The 19,066-nt window shown below is 51.7% G+C and overlaps 9 protein-coding genes across 9 annotated transcripts; 6 read left to right on the plus strand and 3 right to left on the minus strand.

Annotated features, from left to right (window-relative positions):
* Positions 1 to 560: 560 nt before the first annotated feature.
* Positions 561 to 2,069, plus strand: N7511_000406 (dolichyl-phosphate beta-glucosyltransferase; the record flags this gene model as incomplete). The annotated part of the gene is made up of 3 exons (XM_057122831.1): positions 561 to 674; positions 833 to 1,672; positions 1,725 to 2,069. 3 exons carry the CDS (start codon positions 561 to 563, stop codon positions 2,067 to 2,069), a joined length of 1,299 nt encoding a protein of 432 aa, XP_056988564.1.
* Positions 2,070 to 3,872: 1,803 nt separating this feature from the next.
* N7511_000407 (uncharacterized protein) lies at positions 3,873 to 4,658 on the plus strand (the record flags this gene model as incomplete). Its single annotated transcript, XM_057122832.1, has 1 exon — positions 3,873 to 4,658. One exon carries the CDS (start codon positions 3,873 to 3,875, stop codon positions 4,656 to 4,658), a length of 786 nt encoding a protein of 261 aa, XP_056988565.1.
* Positions 4,659 to 5,372: 714 nt separating this feature from the next.
* On the plus strand, positions 5,373 to 6,602 carry N7511_000408 (uncharacterized protein; the record flags this gene model as incomplete). Its single annotated transcript, XM_057122833.1, has 1 exon — positions 5,373 to 6,602. One exon carries the CDS (start codon positions 5,373 to 5,375, stop codon positions 6,600 to 6,602), a length of 1,230 nt encoding a protein of 409 aa, XP_056988566.1.
* A 1,120-nt stretch (positions 6,603 to 7,722) lies between these two features.
* On the plus strand, positions 7,723 to 8,487 carry N7511_000409 (putative cell wall protein; the record flags this gene model as incomplete). Its single annotated transcript, XM_057122834.1, has 1 exon — positions 7,723 to 8,487. The coding sequence occupies one exon, from the start codon at positions 7,723 to 7,725 to the stop codon at positions 8,485 to 8,487; it is 765 nt and encodes a 254-aa protein (XP_056988567.1).
* Positions 8,488 to 9,621: 1,134 nt separating this feature from the next.
* Positions 9,622 to 10,771, minus strand: N7511_000410 (ATG3/ATG10 family protein; the record flags this gene model as incomplete). Its single annotated transcript, XM_057122835.1, has 2 exons — positions 9,622 to 10,165; positions 10,224 to 10,771. 2 exons carry the CDS (start codon positions 10,769 to 10,771, stop codon positions 9,622 to 9,624), a joined length of 1,092 nt encoding a protein of 363 aa, XP_056988568.1.
* A 1,119-nt stretch (positions 10,772 to 11,890) lies between these two features.
* N7511_000411 (putative cyclin) lies at positions 11,891 to 12,850 on the minus strand (the record flags this gene model as incomplete). Its single annotated transcript, XM_057122836.1, has 2 exons — positions 11,891 to 12,535; positions 12,593 to 12,850. 2 exons carry the CDS (start codon positions 12,848 to 12,850, stop codon positions 11,891 to 11,893), a joined length of 903 nt encoding a protein of 300 aa, XP_056988569.1.
* Positions 12,851 to 13,301: 451 nt separating this feature from the next.
* Positions 13,302 to 14,645, plus strand: N7511_000412 (uncharacterized protein; the record flags this gene model as incomplete). Its single annotated transcript, XM_057122837.1, has 1 exon — positions 13,302 to 14,645. One exon carries the CDS (start codon positions 13,302 to 13,304, stop codon positions 14,643 to 14,645), a length of 1,344 nt encoding a protein of 447 aa, XP_056988570.1.
* Positions 14,646 to 15,218: 573 nt separating this feature from the next.
* N7511_000413 (translocon subunit SEC61) lies at positions 15,219 to 16,912 on the plus strand (the record flags this gene model as incomplete). Its single annotated transcript, XM_057122838.1, has 5 exons — positions 15,219 to 15,228; positions 15,322 to 15,422; positions 15,481 to 15,648; positions 15,704 to 16,779; positions 16,831 to 16,912. The coding sequence occupies 5 exons, from the start codon at positions 15,219 to 15,221 to the stop codon at positions 16,910 to 16,912; spliced, it is 1,437 nt and encodes a 478-aa protein (XP_056988571.1).
* A 401-nt stretch (positions 16,913 to 17,313) lies between these two features.
* N7511_000414 (bifunctional ornithine acetyltransferase/N-acetylglutamate synthase) lies at positions 17,314 to 18,750 on the minus strand (the record flags this gene model as incomplete). Its single annotated transcript, XM_057122839.1, has 2 exons — positions 17,314 to 18,247; positions 18,299 to 18,750. 2 exons carry the CDS (start codon positions 18,748 to 18,750, stop codon positions 17,314 to 17,316), a joined length of 1,386 nt encoding a protein of 461 aa, XP_056988572.1.
* Between the last annotated feature and the right edge of the window lie 316 nt (positions 18,751 to 19,066).

Here is a 19,066-nt window from a genome sequence, read left to right on the forward strand (position 1 = left end):
TACTCGCATTCGCTGGCATGATTGGCGACATCTTCCCCGAGTTGCATCGTCACTCATGTAACATGAACCTTGGATGGTTTCGCATAGCTCTAGGACCTTTATAATCCCACCCCATGAAGATCAGTTTTCGGTTTTTGTTTCACGTTGAAGGTCATTCCTTGCCTGAAGTGATGACCGATCTATGTATATGCATGCGGAGTAGACAACCAACAACCAGCACAGCAAATGACAAACAAACATGAAAAGCAAAACACCATGAAATATCCACGAATAGGCATCTTCAAAACCCAGCTAAATCCTACTAACAAACGTAGCTCCTCCCGGCAGTGGAGCGCAGGTTATTTCGGGTGCAGCTTGCGCGTTGCCGGTAAAAGGCCAAGCTGGCGATTACCTGCAACATTTATTCCTCCCCCTCTCCCCCTCATCCCCAAAGTTCCTCCATTTTACATATTCTTCCTATGAATTGAACATTTTTCTTTTGGCTGAAGTGAATGCCACTTCCTAGGCATCACCTAAGTCTCCAGTCTATCCCTCTGTTCCTCGTCTAGCTCTAGCTCACCATGGTGACAGCTTGGGGCGAGGTCTGTCGCCAATGCGTCAGTAGGGTCGCAGAAGTCCCAATTCAAATCCTGCTGGTCACAATATCAGCTACTCTCCTAGGTCTATTTGTCCTGGTAAGTACAGTTCCAATACACCAATCCCTCTGTCCAAAGTGTTGTACCAGCGCGCGTCGCGCAGTACGGTATCCAGTCCAGACATGCCCGCGCCAAACCGGACCAAACCAGCCCCAATTGCAAAAACAAACATCTAACATAGCATTTTAATCTCCCAGTTCTCCCTCTTCATATACCTCGTCGCGCCATCCCCCCGCCTCCCCCTCTCAGAAGAAAAGAAGTATAGAACTCTAGCCAAAGATGGCTCCGTCACAGAGCCCCAACAACTTCCCTGCTGGCTCGACAGCCTAGAAAAGCAGCTCCAAAACGGCGAGTCCCAAGCCAAAAGCATATCCGCGCCGTCTCTCGAACCGGCAGACCTCTTCATGTCCGTCGTCGTACCAGCCTACAATGAAAAAGACCGGTTAAACGGCATGCTGGAAGAAGCAGTCAACTACCTCGAGCGCATGTACGGCACAGCAACAAAACTCGTAAACAACAGCAGCGAGACAGAGACAAGCATAATCGAGACCCGGTCAATGCGGAAACGCAAACCCGTGCCCGACACCACCACCACCACCACCACCACCACCAACGGCAACGCGAATGGACACATCACAGCGCCAGACCGCGGCTGGGAAATCATTCTCGTCTCAGATGGATCAACAGACCGCACGGAAGAAGTCGCGTTCCGCTTTGCGCGCGATCACCAGCTCTCTCTCCATCCCAAGGGCAATGCTGGACCATGGACGCCTCAGGTTTCCGAGGGTGTGCATATCCCGCCTGGAACAATTCGGGTTGTGAGCTTGACTGAGAACCGGGGGAAGGGGGGTGCTGTTACGCATGGCATGCGCCATGTTCGCGGGCAGTATGTTGTCTTCGCGGATGCGGATGGCGCGAGTAAATTTGATGACCTGGGTAAGCTTGTTGGGGCGTGTCGGGATGTCGAGGATGCGCGTGGGCGTGGTGTGGCTGTTGGTTCGCGCGCGCATATGGTTGGGAGCGAGGCTGTTGTTAAGGTATGTTGCATCCTTGTTGGGATTTTTGTTGGTACTAATGGTTGGTTTATAGCGCTCTAAGCTACGCAATTTCCTTATGCATTCCTTCCACTTGATCTTGTGGTTGATGACGCCTCCTAAGACTGCTACGGTGAAGGATACGCAGTGTGGGTTCAAGCTGTTCTCGCGTCCTGCGTTGCCCTTTATTGTGCCGTATATGCACTCCGAAGGCTGGATCTTCGATGTCGAGATGCTTATGTTGGCTGAGTTTGCACACATCCCCGTGGCTGAGGTACCCATTGGCTGGAGGGAAGTCAAGGGGAGCAAGTTGAATGTTCTTCGTGATAGCATTGGCATGGCTTGGGGTCTGGCTGTCCTGCGGGCGGCTTGGTCTCTTGGTGTGTATAGACAGCGCTGAGGTCGGAATTTGATGATTCTGGCTATTTTCTTTTTTTTGGCTTCCATTGGCGTTTAAAGAGAATACATTGCGTCTTGGGCTTTGACCTAGTTTACTTTTGTGTCTTGATCGGGCGTGGTGAATTTTGTCGGCGAGTACGGCCTGCGCAACAATAACATGTGGATATCCAACATATAGTCCATGCTGTTTGTTTATCTCCCATGGAAACCAAAGAAAGCAACTTGCATCTGAAACCTTTTCAAAGTCCAACCATGATTCTTGACAGAGTGTAGTATAGATGAACATTGTCGGCGAGTACGGTCTGCGCAACAAGCATGAGGTGTGGCACAGGCGTATAGTATCAACCTATCCAAGACAGCTCAGCTCCGCCCTACCTCTCACTATGTCAGTCTCTACATGTACACCGAGCGATCGGACCAGCACGATGAGAACATGTCATCGCCACTCTGCGAGTTTAGACCACGCCCGATAAGCTTGATCGTAGCCGCTTATTAGTACATCTAAATGCAAGAACAGAACCCTGCATGATCAGGTTGGACATGATGTATTCCGCTTGTTTTTGTCGTCATTGGGGTTGGACGTGTTGTGAACAGCCTGTATCAAGCACGTAGCCGAAAGGGGAAATCGAAGCTGCTATGCACCTCCTTCTGCATGTGACCACACTGTATACAGTATATGACGTTAATATGTTTCTGGAGAACTTGGCTCCGTCAAGTGTTTGGATCGGCTTCTTATCTACTTTGGCGATTACTGTAGGGAGTAGTGGACGTAGTAGCATTTAATACGGCTTTTTTTTCAGACCATTACTCTGCTCAGAATAGTGTTGGGATAACGTCTATTTCACTTGGGCGTCACTATCCAATTCAAGCCAAACGATGTATCCCAAGTGGCATACGGAGATAGACTGTGTCTAACGATCTCGTAGTGGGTATTCCACGTGTGAACTCTGTGGGTCAGGAAACGCTAGAACGGACTATCAAACTCCCCTGACTCTGGCCAAGGACTCAAAGACGCTGTGTAGCATGTAGTGTAACCACATTGGAATGGCGCACAAACATAACTGCCCGGTTGTCTCTGATTTGTCTGTCTCAGATCATGGCCATTTGATTGGCACAAAGTTCTTGCAATCTTCCTGACTCTCTGGATGTACATGCCATGTCGATCTCAAGCCATGCCAGTACAGCAGTAAGAGGACCCAATATCGGAGTCATTATCCGCCTCTCCCGGTCCGATTCGCGAAAGCTTCTCATCCTCTGTGAACCCCCTTCCCGCATAACATCACTGTGGATAGACTAGTCCCTTGCCGGGTACTCGGGCGATTGGTGGAGACCAGATACCGATTCGACTGTCGAATTGGCCGACCTTCCAGGACGTAATCCCGCCTCGGCGAAAAGTGAGCTGATGTCGTGGGCGGCCACGGCGATGCCGATCAAAGGTTTCCGTATAAGTGCCGTAGTCTGCCGGGTGGCATTGTCTGATACTTGCATCTTGGACTCTGGATCACATCGTGCGATACCCTAAAAGTGGGAAGTCTTACATTATAACCCCCTTTCTAGAACCACTTCGACTTTGAACTTTGATTTATGGATCTATCAATCTATTCAGGAACAAAGCATTGATCTCCAATTGAACCTTTCTCGGGACCTGAACGTTCTCATTTTCGAGTCTGAAAAAAAAAATTCTGACGGTGGCGACAAAGATCGATATATACTTCCGAGCGGGTCGACCGAATTTCGGAGCATCGCCAGGGACAATCTACAATTTCAATCTTTTCACTTGCTCCTGCAAGCCAATACTGGAGAGATGGGATCATTCAAAATATGCAATCCGTCATCATTGACATCACATCTCCTCCGATTACCAGCAGAACTCCGTCTCAAAATCTATGAATATGCTCTGGCAGTACCAAACGAGTACATGAACAAGCCCTTGATCGTGGTCGATGACCGCGGAAAAGCATTCACAGCCCGTGGCCAATATCGAGCTCTTGCAATGAGCCCCAGCTGGGTCGGCGAAGACGGCACAGCGCGCAAGCTGCTTGCTGTCAACCATCAGATCCACGACGAGGCGGAAGATTTCCTATATTCACAGCACACGCTTTTCTTCCGCAACTCGTTCGACCTAGATCGGCTGGGTGATTTCCTTGATACACTCAGTGCCACTGCCCGCTCGCGCATTCGCAGCGTCGGCTTTGAGATCTTCTTCTTCGTTCACACGCAGATTGGCGTGCCGAAGCGGACGATCAAGCAGTATGAGCGCGCGGCCAGGCTGCTGTCTGAAAAGCTACCAGAGTGGCGCAGTGTGTTGTTCTATCTGGATCCGCGCTTTTATTATCCCTCTGCTAATGTTGGAGGGAGGGATCTCACGGCGAGGGGAGTGTTGGATCTTGCCATGCGCTTTAGGTCTTGTCGGGACATCAGTTTCTTCCCGTTGCCGAATGGTGATCAGCGGCTGTTGGAAGAGGCTCAGCAGTTTGTTTGGAGGAGTCGGTCACCGCCCAGGTCACCTACGTTTTGTTCGCTGTCGAGGAAGTATTCGGACTTTTCCAAGTCTTTGCCAAATCACTGGTCCGCATCATCTGTTTTCTGAGGGTCTCTTGTGCCTTTTTTGCATCTTGTGTGTTTGGAGTGTTTGGAGTGTTTGTTTTCTAGCCTGCTTTTTCTGTGATTTGGTTTGTGGTGGGTGGTCTCGTGGTTTGACAGGTGCTAAGTTTATGCACTATGACGTCCATTGAGAAGGGCATATATCATTGGTATCATTGGGGGAGGGGGTGTTCATCTCTGGCGCAATTTGCGGTTATGCTGTAGGTGCTTACTTGTTTTCAAGGGAGTGTTTTGCTAAGGAATAGGTTATATATAATATAGATGAGTGATGAAAGATTTGGTGCCTGACTGGGGAGGCATATATATCCCTTGACGTCATATCCTCCTGTTCACGGCATTCAACTTGCTCGTTTTCCCCGCGTGGAGACAATTTCCCCATATTTAAAGTCTGTATCTGTCTCCTATTCTGCACAGGATATACACTACTACCCTACGACCCTACTACGTACGACTCTACTACCCTGCTCGACTTACCCCGACCTGGGCTACCTATGCTACCTGACCTTAGCTCCATACCCAAGCCTGCCCAACAAACTGTCACATGCAGACCCTCATAGTCGGCCCGTGTTAGCAAAGCCGAACCATCGTGATTGACCGCTTCTTTGAACTAGACAGCGAAGCTGTGAGGTGGCCGATATCCACTCAGTATATGATATATCGCCCTTATCGCACTTCTCCTCGGAAAAACAATCTCGCCGCTATGAAGACATCAAAGTTACCAGACGGCCACGGGAGTCTCTACAAAGAAGTGCGCTTCTCCCCGACCGATACCCCTATTCGTCGCACAAGGTCGGTTTCCGCCACTTTTCATACACATCACAGTCAAGCCGCTCGGTCGGTCCAAGGAACCCCGTTCACTATGGATACGGCCTACATCGACCAATCGCGAGCGCTTCTCGAGAGTCAACGAGTGCACTTTGAGGGTGAACGATCAATCTTTGCGCAGGAAAGAAGGTTGTGGGATAAGGAACGGTCCTTGTTACGATCGAGAATCGCCGAGTTAGAGTCATCCCTCAAGGGCCAAGGAAACAAAAATCATGAATTGGGACCAGATGCCGCCAGACTAGTGTTGCACGCATCGCAGATGAACGGCAACCACTTCACAGCACAGGTGTGGGAGGGGTCAAGTCCGGGGAGTCGGCCAACAAGGGTATTTCGCGATCACTCCCCAGAGCAAAGTCACCTGTTGCCGATCTCCGAAGGGAACGGGATGAGTCCGCCGTCCCTTGATCAGGCCCTTTCACCCCAATCGCGGGTCGACGCACCGAGTCAACCCGTGCCAATTGAGAAGCTTGACAGCACGTTGGATGGCATCACGCTCAAATCCACTGCGTTGCCACCTGGGGTCGTCGCTCGAGTGATCACCCCGCCGTCACCGTCGCCCCTGGTTACCTCCCCTGGAGGAACCGCCCCTTCAACGGCTGCAAGGCCCGGGATGGAACATCGAAACAGTCTCAAACTGAAGCTGTCAGAACTCGGCCGGCCCAATGAGAATTTACTCCGCGACGCAGGTCACACCCCGATGGCGATCATCGAATTGGATGAGAGCCGGCAGTCTACCAAGGAGGGGTCTCCCCTCGAGGTTCCTTTGGAAAACGAGGAGAACCCTCTCGCGCCCGTGGCAACCAATGTGCAGCAGCCTGCTGAGAATAAGGTCTCCTACTTTCCAGATGTACCGGACGATCCAGCTCTCAAGGGGCCCCTCGGTCTCATTAACGAGGAAGAACATGACTCTAATTTCTTGAGTGAATTAGATCAAAAACTCCTAGATCAGGCAAAGAATATTATAGGCAGCTCGGTCGAATCGGCCGATCCTAACGAGTCGGACACTGAACAGACTGAGCAAAACGGGAGCGAGCCTACGATCAAGTTCAAGAAGTCTACCAACTTTGGTACGGCATTTGGAATATCCAATGCCGGTCCGATCTAAGAGCAATTTCCCCATCATCTGTGCTTTAATTGTTTTGTGATCTATCTTCCTGCTTCTGTGGATCTGTTGTGCATGGTTTCATTTCTTGTCATCTCGGTGCATGCATGTCCACTTCATCCTGTTACCAAACATCTTGTTACCAATTTCTTTTCTTCTTTTGGCGAAAACATCTCATGAGATAATGATCTATGTCGATATGTGCAATACATGTTTCTGATTCCTTCCAAATTTGTTCCTGTTTCCTGGGCTACCCCATGATGTCTTACCTTTGACTGGCACAGATGGCCCTAGCAAGTTGCATTTGGATTCCCCTGGGTTGATACTGGAGTTCCTTGCGTGTGATATGTATACAATTGACTTGAATTTGATGTCCTGATTGGTCCCTTCGAAAGTGCTCCTGTGGAGGGAAACTTGGGGTCTTTGCTAGTGTGCCCTAATCCCAGGACCCCTTGCTGGAACTCTGCAACCTTTGTCTATTCGACTCCACGTGTTTGTGCTGCTCTCCAGATTGCCCACGCTATTCGACAGCGACAATCCTGCAAATCCTCTCCTAGCTGAGGTAAAGCTCGGGCTCATGCATAAGCTTCACCAAAATTTAGGTCTTGCTTTGGCTTCGAAAGCTACACCTCCCTTCCGACGAATCAGCTTAATTCATTGATCTTAGTTACCTTCTCCCTGGGCCGGAGTTCGATGTCTCTCATGGTTCCTGGCTCGGTAACTGCCGTTGCCCTTGGGTGCCTTACTGATCGCCGCCCTTGTGGCTTCTTTTAGGGAGTGCCACCAAATGACTATAGTTCGTACCTTGCAGAACTCCTCCTGTCTGTTTCTATCGGATCCTGTCTAGCCCTTGGCTCTCCCCACGATGCCCTTCAGTATAGGGTTTGCATGGGCGTCGAAAAACTACATAAGGACCATACTTCACGCCTCATCTTGAATTTCCCATCCTCATCCAAACAATCATTCTCTCGACAGTCATTCGTTCTTCTGTCTCTTGACTTCAATCACTCTTTCAAATCAATCTACAAGCTTTCCAATCGTTTACTTCGGACTCATTCCTTCGAGATCTATCTCTCTATAATTACAATCTCTATCAAATCAACCAACCAACACAGCTGCAACAATGGTCTCTTCCACTATCAACTTCTCCGGCCTCATGTGCCTCGTCCTGGCTCTCGCCCCCTCAACCGTCCTCTCTGCTCCTCAGATCCCCGGACTCCCAGTCCCCGATCTGTTCAACCAACCCGCTACTACCACTGACGATGGTCACGGTAACAGCGAGTCCGGAGCTGGCAGCGGCGTCCACGTCGGCATCCCCGGCGGTCCCTTTGTGAACGCCGGTGCCGGTTACCACGACAGCCACCGCGGTCCCTGTGGCCCAACTTCAGGTGACGACCACCACGCCGGTGCCGGCGTCGATGTTGGCATCCCCGGAGGTCCCTCCGTCAACGTCGGCAACGGCGAGTACAGCCACCATGGCGGTTACCCATGCCCTGAACCCCCAGTGGTTCCGGCTCCCGTTGCTCCTGCTCCTGTCGTCCCTGCTCCTGTTGTTCCCGCTCCGGCTCCTGTTGTCCCTGCTCCCGCCCCAGTCGTTCCGGTCATGGCTCCCGCTCCCGCTCCTACTGCTCCCACCAGCATTCCAGCTCCGGCCTTCCTCCCTCCCACCTTCACTACTCCCATCTCTATCCCCACTACCACACCCGCTCCTGTCTGGGCTCCCGCTGTCCCCATCGTTCAGCACTCCACCCCGCTGATCCCTCGCCCTGCTGCCTCTGCTTCTCCCGCAGCATCCGCTATGCCCGTCTACAACGGTGCTGCCTCCATGGCGCCAGGCTCCTCCGTGCTAGCTGTGGCTCTTCCTCTCGTCCTCGCTTTCTTCTACTAGATCTTTCCATTAGAAGCATAGCCGGTCCACCGGAACGCAGCCACGCTACCCAAGACGAAGACGACATAAAACACGCGGATGACACAAGTATCTCCCGGCTGTTTCGTTCTCCACTGTCGGTGACATGGAGTGCTTACAGACGGGATAACCTTGTGCATGCTTTTCTCACGATTGATCGTCTTGATGATTGATCGCCGACATTTTGTAACCTTTCTCCTCCCTCCTACCTTTCTATTCCTGTTTACTCTTTCTGTGCATCCCGATTATCGCTTATAATGTCTTGCTCTTTGTTGTTATCTCCTCCGGCTGGTGTACTCACCCTCAGATTTGCTTGTATCTCCTGTGCTCGGTTCGCCGAGAGCCACTCCTTGACTTATTACTTATTACCTAGTTACTTATCTGACCCACTACTATCCTTTGGAACATTTCCTTTTCTCTATCTGTTTATTTGTGGAGCTATGCTGTCGATTCATATCATGCGCTCGGGCCTGCGTTCGCACTATTCGGTGTTCTTGTTTGAGCTTCGGTTGGTTTATTGTTTTTGTTTTTACCGAGTTCAAATATATTACTCTTGATAACTTATAATTTCTGGTTCATTTGTAGATTCATAGTAGTACTCTTCTTGTAGTGCAATGGGATAGCGGTTAGAGTTGACAGTGCAACCGAGATAGACCAAAAATAAATGAAGTCTTTATAGTATGGCGTGTGTATGTGCCCTCTATGTTCTCTGCCGAGGGCACTATATGTGGACCCGATGATCTCCCTTGGCTGAACGCCAAATCTCGGGGTTGACGCCAGGGGTTACATCTGTAACCTCAGAATGTGATGTGTCTACATTCACGGAAACTTTGATAGAGAACAGACTACAATACTTGGAATGAGCTATTGCGCAAACCCACTAGCGTCGATACGTTAGAGCACTAAGATCAAAGGAAACGGCTCATGTGCCCAGAAGTAGATCAACGCCCAAACTCATGTCATGTCATGCAAATCGTATCTCGGAACTGAAAAGAGCAAATCAGCGGGTCTGAACCCACCACCTCAGATCCAGGCAGTCGCATCCTGTCTAGTGTGGATTAAAGTTGCCTGGAAGCAAGGACCGACGCAATAGCCAAGTCATCTAGACTTGGGACTTTATACCCCCATTGTGAAATCATGCTCAATGCCCGGCGTCACGCTAGCGATGAACTTCAGGAACACAACCAGGTACTGATCCACCCGAATGGCAACTTGCTCATCCTCATCATGCTGGAGCATCTCCCACTCATCCCCGCCGGGTTGTGCTTGGTGCTCCCCGAGCGATAGGCCCTGTGTCTCATCCACCAGGCCTTCCAGCCCGCTGTTCCCGCCGGCTCTTAGAACACGATTTGCTTCCTCGCGTGACTGGGTCTGCTTTATCTTCTCGCGGCGCAGCTTTAGTGCTGCGTCGGCGCGATCGAGGAGCGTCTTCATCACGGAAGCGTGGCGGCACGGGTGCACACTGGCCATCTTGACACTACCCTCGAACCAAGGGAAGTCTTCTAGTGTCACCGTCTTGTCTTTATAATCGCCGACGATATCTTCCATCATGAGATGAGGTGGAAGTGGTTCTGATGGTGACAGGTAACCAGAGAGGTATAGACGTGGTGTGCGGTAGAAGTTGGAGTATGTAATGTAGAGTGTATAGGTGCGGAGAGAACTGTCAAAATGTCAGAATAACGGGCACACAAAAACGGTATACATATATATATACTCACTGTGTAGTCCCAGCCTGTCCAACCGGCTCTCGAATAATAGCCTCCTCGTCATCGTCGTCATCCTCCATATCTGGAATCTCATCATCCTCCTCCTGCTCCCCCAGATTCCCAGACTCATCGACCGTCCGCACGTCTCGGATCCGAGCTTCCTGCTTATCCTGGTCGGCAACAGTATCGCGACCCCCTCCCGTGCGCAGCCAACCATCCTCGCCGTCCGCAGCACTTTCACCGCCGTCACCGCCAGACAGGAAATCCCTCACGATCTCATCTTCAAGCCCCGCATCGCCGGCGAAGTTATCGTTCAGTCGTCGGTGACAGGGTACACCGCGGGTGACGAGGAACTGCTTGCCAGCTGGTAGGTACGAGACTCGCTTTGCTGGAGTTGATGCGTCACCCCAGGACCATGTGGGGAACTTATAGACAAGATAGTCGCCTGCGAGAACGAACTCCTCTGGGGTGATTTGGCCGGTGTTTCGAAAGGTTGAGGTTCGCGATACTGGCGCTAGGCGATCCCGCCAGGTTGATAGTGTTGAGTGTAAGATATTCATGGTTTCTTTGGAGTATGTGAAAAGGTGTAAAGGTCTGGATGGGAGGGGGAGAGATGATAAGCGGTGGAGCACATGATCCGCCCCGCGTGAGCTTCGTCATTCCGACAACTTTTCCTTTCTCGCTCGTGGACTTGACTGCGGACTTGGTTTCGGGGTGAGCTTTCAGTAGGCACGTTGGAATGCTCAGATTCTATGCTGCTGGTTTGATATATCCCACTCTTCTCAAGAAGCTCTGAACCTCAAGTATCTCCAAGTTAACGTTATACATCAAAGATTAGATACTAACTTATAGATCAAGAAACACCTATCTGACTTTCGATACGAACGCCCCATAGTAGAACGTGATTTCATAGCCACGGATATATTGTTAAGCGTAAGATATATAAATCTATGGCTACGTGACAGTCATTAGCTTTGATCCCATTTTAATGATCCTATCTACCAGAAAAATACTCGTTATTGCAAATGTAAGTCCATATCCCTTGGTCATCCAAAGCTCATTTCGATATGGACGATCCATGATGATTACAGACTGTATGTAGCATGAATAGTATGGTTAATCTCAAAGATTACGTCTTATGGTCAAACATCGGGAGATCTACAATGGTAGTAGATCTTAGCTCAATTTCGATGTCGGTGGAATAAGACCTATGTAATATTGTTCTCTGTTGCTAGCCATAGAGGGCTATATATTGAACAATACGTCCTAGCGAGCCTGACATAGTGTATCGCTGAGTCAAAGTAAGTCCCGAGTACGCAAGACATCGACTGCCAGTGTCAATCTGGCATCGAAGCAAATTACAGTAACTGCTGTAGCCGATATAACCCATTCATCAGATAGTACTGCACATGCAGCGACATCTGCGGCTGATATATTAGACATATCGTGCCTCGATAGACGGTTCAGACCTCATGCGCATGTAATAGGCCACAGCAAGAATGATTTCTGCCAGTAAGTCTGGGCCTCACAGACACAGAACCGACTTGACGAGGATGAATCATGAAATTTCAGTGTTGCATCCGTTGATGCACTGATAGCTCATAGCCAATATAAGAGCTCGGATCCAACATAGCCTTGGGTTGCGGATATATATTTTCCAACCGTATAAAAATGCGGGTTCACTCGCCTTCCTGCATCATTCGACGTCGTTCAATCTCCGCTTCGACCTCATCTGGGACCATAGGAATGAGTTTATTCTTCCATTGGTCGGCCTCGGCTCGCATAAACCCTGCGGTGCTTTGCATGCCCACGACCAAAAAACCAAGTTCTTCACGATCAACGTCAAAGACTTCCCACCAGTCTCCGTCAACAAGCTTGACACCCACTTCGCGTGCAGCGAGGTAGATTGCAGCGACGGCTAGGGCATTGGGCTGATGTGTGACGTATAGCAGTTGAGGCGAGAACAGTGCAGCGTTGAGGTGCTGTACAACACGTTGAGCAACAGTAGGCTTCGACACACCCAGAGTTTGGAGGTAAGTCAGTGCAATGGTGTGTGGTAGGGCGACGTGTGTATCGAAGCCGAGGGTGCGGAGAATGACCGATTCAATGCGAAGAAGCACCAACCGGGCTGATTGATACCCGCCCTCCGTCAGGATGTAAGTCTCCGGAGCTGGAGGGGTCTGGGGTGCACCGTTTGGGTTCACGAACCACAAGGGCGAGGCATCCCGTGACAGAAGAAGGGCGTACACATTGAGCACCGAGCGCGGGGAGGTGGGTAGGAAAGAAAGCTTGGCTGCTAGGTAGAGAGCTGCGGCTGACACGTCCTGCTCCGGTTAGCGGACAAGAACCGCGTTTTGAAGGATGATTGGAGCTATGTATACCTTGACTGCGTAAATTCGCAGGCTACCGCCGTCGGCTCCGAGCCAAAAACGGGTGAAAAGCACAACGGCCTGGGAAATGATATCTTGCGACAAGTGCAGGAGAACGCCAGCGGCTTGGGTGAGCTGCGCACCTGCACAGAGGACCGAAGATTCAAGACCGGCTGACACCCCATCGATGGAGGACGAGGAGTTTGAGAGCTGGTCGGGAGTCGCTAGCGCGTTGGACAGGTGCTTCAGCCCGGGATTGGCGGGCGCCATAATGAGGTGCAGAGAACGTGCAGTGACGCAGATCTTCCGGACGCCCTGTAAATAGAAAGAAATGACGACAACAATCCGCAGCAACGTGGCGAGAAATGGCTCTGCGATCCGATTGCAAAGGGAAGAGTTAGTGGATCGTGGAGGTGGAGAGAGCTGTTCAGCCACCGCTATTTCGTTGCCCCAGCCTCTCTGTTTTCCTGCACGTCAATGGTGGAAAAGCGAGTCCAGGCAATTAAAACTGTGAAACTGGTGTCATTTTGAGTGATTACTTCTTCGACTTTGATTGCCGTCAAGAGGAGTTTCAAGGTTGCCTCCTCCGAGTCTCGAACAATACTATACAGGACCCTAGCCCCTAAGTCTAGACGCACTCAGACTCGAGGCTTTGACTAGACATTTCCAATCCCAGGTCCCTTTCCACTTGCATTCGCGTTTCACTTTCACCTGCGCTGGCATGGCTTCCCCTCAGACCTTGTCCGATCCCTCTCACACGTCCCTACATTCCGATGCCAAGCACGAGACCGTTACGTCCAGATCGACAGCTCCTTTACTCTCACGGAACAACACCCGCACTCTGCCTCGACACCGTCGGGCCAACACTGAATACATTGCCCAACCCCCACTCTTGGAAGAAGGTCTCGACACAGTATCAGACCGCCCGCGAAACACCCCTTGGAACGACACCTTCCCCAAGAAGAAGTTCGAAGCAAGAGCCAGAGTTCTGTCAGACTGGTTCCAGGGCAAATCAGACCTGGACTCGAGAGTCAAAATGGGACCTAACGGTGCCTCAGAGGGCGCGGGGATGGATACCCGTCCAGCTTCAACATCCATGACACATTCGCGAAAGAACTCGGCCCCAGTGACGAATCGGTTTAACTTCTTCGGCCTACGGCGACAAGAAGCCAAACCTGTCTTTCCCGAACCAGCCGACGACGAGTTCCTCAACCTCGATATAACTGCTGCTCTATCATTACCTGACTCGGACACCAGCGACAACGAGGCGCTGGATGTCCTCCGAGACCAGGCCGACCAGGTGCTTCGACGAATGCAAGAGGCCTACAAACAGCGCACGTTTGCCATGCATCAGGCGCTGGCCGATAAGAACGAGAAGCAAGAGGAGTTGGAAGAGACTCGTGCCAGAGTCGATCATTTAAAGATCCAGCTCGATGGCATGGCGGCCAAGGTGCTTGACCAGGAGAAAGCCATGCAGGCCATGGCCGACGAGCTGGAGCAAGAAAGGAACCTCCGGAAGGAGGAATCTCACAGCCGCAGTCTCACTATGCGCGCAGTACACGAAGATGACGATGTTCCGTCCATGGCACTCCAGACTCCCCGTCGCGGTGGCAAGCGTGCCAGCCATAGCACCTTCACTAGCGACTCCGGGTTTGAGTCGGGTGATGAGAGTGTTGCCGATAGCATCTTCTCGCAGCGCGAAGGTGTTGAGTCTCCCAACTCCACCCTTGCAGCACCTTCTCCGAATATGTCTCAAATCGCCTTGTCTACGCCAACTGCCCCAACTCCCACTCCCACAATCCAGAAGAATCTGGTCGCGGCTACTGGTGCACCGCCACCTGCTCGTTCCTCGGCGTATGATCGCGTTTTGAAGGGGCTTGCTTCAACGCGGTTAGGTAGCTCTTTCGGCGGTAACTCTTCGAATTGCACCAACTGCCATGGTGTACCAGCCTCAGAGGCTTGGAGCGTGATGGGTGTTCTGAAAGATGAGAACCGGGGTCTGAAGACTCGCCTGGGTGAGCTCGAATTGGTTATTGATGACTGTTTGGGTCTCGTTGGCCCTTGAAGCTGGATTTCCTACATGCAATACGTTGACTATACGAGACCAGGTGTCCGGACACAACGTTGATTTACAGGGAGTTAAATATGATTGGAGCTTGATTCCGAGTAAATTAGTACAACAGAGAACTTCCAGCCATTTTGATATATTTGGATACCCCGTAGACCCTGAACTGTTCATAGTACCGTGGCCTCTTAAAGTGTGGGGAATAGCTCCCTGTGTTTTTGGGGGCGCACAACACGTCGGACTTGGGGTGTGATAGGATCAAAAGCTCCGTATAATTAAGTTGAACATATTTGACCACCTAGATCTCAAATTCAAGTTGCTATGTCCTGTGTTGAGTCACTGTCAAGGTGGTTGCGGCGAAGACCAAGTGGCCTTAATTAGCGCGGAAGCGAAAAGTGGCCAGCGAACCTCTTCTGTCCTCTTCTTCCCTCCTCCCCCCATCTCCCTCCGACCTCTTCTCTTCCCCTTTTCTTTTTCTTTATTCCTCTTAATTGTTTAACACACTCCTTTAGCTGGTTTTCGACTCCAGCTTGCTCTTATTCTATTTGACGGATTGGGAGAACGTTAGCCACCATGAGCGGCCGTGAGTCCCCCCGAACCCTCGCCTTGCACGCGATCGCGACAAACCGTCTCGAATCAACTCAATGGATCACCGAATGCTGATGGAGGATTCTAGTACGCTTCCTTGACTTGATCAAGCCCTTCACGCCCCTCCTCCCGGAGGTGGCAGCTCCTGAGACGAAGGTGCCCTTCAACCAGAAGTTGATGTGGACTGGTGTACGTCGCCTCGAATCTGCTTCAGCGCAACATTTGGATTCTAATCAATTCGCTACAGTTGACTCTTATGATTTTCCTGGTCATGAGTCAGATGCCTCTTTACGGTATCGTCTCTTCCGACACCTCAGACCCCCTGTACTGGCTCCGTATGATGCTGGCCAGTAACCGTGGTACTCTGATGGAGTTGGGTATCACCCCCATCATCTCCTCCGGCATGGTCTTCCAGGTATGCGACATCAATCGGTTCAGTGGGTCAATTATACTAATGCCTGATGTTGTAGCTCCTCGCCGGTACCCACCTCATCGATGTCAACCTTGACCTCAAGACCGACCGCGAGCTCTACCAGACTGCCCAGAAGCTGTTCGCCATCATCCTTTCCTTCGGTCAGGCTTGTGTTTACGTCCTGACTGGTCTCTACGGCCAGCCCAGTGACCTCGGCGCCGGTATCTGTGTTCTCCTGATTGTCCAGCTTGTTGTTGCTGGTCTCGTTGTCATTCTGCTGGATGAGCTCCTCCAGAAGGGCTACGGTCTGGGCAGCGGTATCTCTCTGTTCATTGCCACCAACATTTGCGAGTCCATCGTCTGGAAGGCCTTCTCCCCCACGACCATCAACACCGGCCGTGGCCCCGAGTTTGAGGGTGCCATCATCGCTCTCTTCCACCTTCTCCTGACCTGGCCCGATAAGCAGCGTGCCTTGTACGAGGCCTTCTACCGCCAGAACCTGCCCAATGTTATGAACCTCTTGGCTACTCTCCTCGTTTTCGCCGCTGTCATCTACCTGCAGGGCTTCCGTGTTGAGATCCCCGTCAAGTCTTCCCGCCAGCGTGGCATGCGCGGTTCTTACCCCGTCCGCCTCTTCTACACCTCCAACATGCCCATCATGCTGCAGTCCGCTCTGTGCTCCAACATCTTCCTGATCAGTCAGATGCTGTACTCTCGCTTCTCTGACAACATCCTTGTCAAGCTCCTCGGAGTCTGGGAGCCCCGTGAGGGATCCGCCCAGCTCTACGCTGCCTCCGGTATCGCTTACTATATGTCTCCTCCTCTGAACTTCAAGGAGGCTCTTCTCGATCCCATCCACACTGCTGTCTACATTACCTTCATGCTCGTCGCCTGTGCCCTCTTCTCCAAGACCTGGATTGAGGTTTCCGGATCCGCTCCCCGTGACGTTGCCAAGCAGCTCAAGGACCAGGGTCTCGTCATGTCTGGTCACCGTGAGCAGAGCATGTACAAGGAGCTCAAGCGTGTTATTCCCACTGCTGCCGCCTTTGGCGGTGCCTGCATTGGTGGTCTGTCCGTCGCCTCCGACCTCCTCGGTGCCCTCGGCAGCGGTACCGGTATCCTTCTTGCCGTTACGTAAGTTTTCTTGGCTCCCATTGTAATCTACCTAAGCTAACATTATCCCAGCATCATCTACGGCTACTTCGAAATTGCCGCCCGTGAGGGTGACATTGGCGCTGGCCTCAAGGGCCTCGTCCCCGGCAGCTAAGCGGACTGTCCGTCCTTTTACGAGCAGCATGACTTGGGATCATATTAGTGTTCCTTTGCAACTCTCTGTTTAGTTTTTGTCACTTTTGTTCGTTATTTTGTTATACTTTTTGGGTGAATGTATTGGCATTGCCTGTTGTGGCTGGATTGAAGCCATGTCCGTCTGATCATAGCAGACAGTGGCCAGTGAAAAGTGCTCGACTTGAGCCTTGTAACCATATTTTCTAGAAAAACCAAAACCATATATTCGATTGCCTTGAATTGTTTCCATCAACATACTTCAATAGTACAAGTATTGAGAGTCTTGAGGTTTAGATCAATGTTGTCGTCATCTGTCTAAACTTGAAAGAATTGCTTTTGTGTATAAGTTATAAGCTGAACAATGCTTAAACCTCCCGTCCTTCAAGTCCGGTAATCACCGTTGATGGTAACATACTCGTGACTGAAATCACAGAACCAGTAAACAGCATCCTCACCACCACGGCCAGCATCGCCCTTCTCACCACCACCAAGATCAACAACGATCTCGAGATCCTCATTCTGAAGAATAACACTGGCACGCTCCTCATCCACAGACTCAGGCTCACCATTAACAAGCAGCTTCAACACTTCACTGCCATCCACAGGCCGGAAACTAACAGAAGTCCGCTCGGGAACAACAGTTCCGTCCACAACACCCTGCGTATAACCAACAGCACAGAGAATGCGGCCCCAGTTCGCATCACGCCCATACAAGGCCGTCTTGACCAGCGGCGAGCGCGCAATGGTCGAGGCAATCTGGCGCGCAGACTCATAGTCAGGCGAGTTAGTCACGCGAACAGTTACAAACTTGGTTGCGCCCTCGCCGTCACGGACGACAAGCTGCGACAGTTCCTGCGCGAAGTCTGTCAGGACGCTTTGCAGGGCTGTGTAGTCTGCGCTGGGGGTGGAGGCCGAAGAAGGGGCGCGGACGGTCTCGCCGCCTGCGGCGCCGTTGGCGAGCACGGCGATGGTGTCGTTTGTGCTTGTGTCGCCGTCAATGGAAATTGAGTTGAAGGAGCGGGAGACGGCGTGCTTGAGGAGGGGCTGCAGGGCTGCGGCTTCGACGGGGGCGTCTGTGCACAGGACTCCCAGTAGGGTTGCCATGTTGGGGTGGATCATGCCTGCGCCTTTGGTCATGCCTGCTAGGCGGTAGGTCAGGTTGGGCGAGGAGGGGAGGGTGAAGGTCCGCGAGATGAGCTTGGGGAAGGTATCTGTGGTGCAGATTGCCCGGGCTGTGGTGAGCCAGGCTTCGTGGGTGGAGGCCAGGGTTGAGTAGGCTGTTGGGATGCGGTCGAGGATCTTGGTGATGGGGAGACTATGCGGTTGTCAGTACTGTGGGATGTGAATTTGGTCACAGTAGACCTACCGTTGTCCAATGACACCGGTACTCATGACCAGCGAGCTATCATTCTCGACGCCATTGCACTCATCGACCTTGCGGCCCATCTGCACGGCATCTTCCAGACCACCCTTGCCAGTCACGGCATTGGCACATCCGGAGTTGATCACAACGGCCCGGATACCCTCTCCCTTACGACTCTGCAGTGTCTTCTTGCTGACCTGCACTGGCGCCGCCTGGAACTTGTTGGTGGTGAAGACTGCGGCAGCCGAGCACGGTGTGTCCGAGGCAATCAGGGCCAGATCTGGGAATCTGGTGTTGGAGGCCTTGACACCAACGTGAGTGCCAGATACCTGGAAGCCCTGGGGGTAGGAGCCATTGGTGGGGATGTAGCGTTGCTTGGAGGCGGGAATGGCCATGTCCAGCGGTGCGGAGTAGCATCGCACCTGGCCCTTGACCATGCGGGCAAAGGATGCCATTGTGGGTTGAGTGGTTGGAACCATCTCTGTTGAATGTGTGTGAGAGTCCTACTTGCTGGGCTCTCTCCACTATATAAAGCTGGAGAAGATAAGATGGTTGAGTCACGGGAAAAAAAGAAGCCGGTCTCGGCGCTCGCTCGGCTTCCTCTGCGCGGAATGAGCCCACCTTTGGCAAGATACGATCTCTTGTATGAGTGGAGTAGAGAGCAATTGGATGCTATGTTCAATTCTGTTACAGCTGACGTGGATTCCAATTTCCAGCTTTATGTATCTCCGTCAAACTGAGCGATTATTCAGGGCCAAAAAGCCCTGGATT

This window comes from Penicillium nucicola (assembly GCF_028828085.1).
Source record: "Penicillium nucicola strain IBT 29836 chromosome Unknown utg000001l, whole genome shotgun sequence".
NCBI lineage: Eukaryota > Fungi > Ascomycota > Eurotiomycetes > Eurotiales > Aspergillaceae > Penicillium > Penicillium nucicola.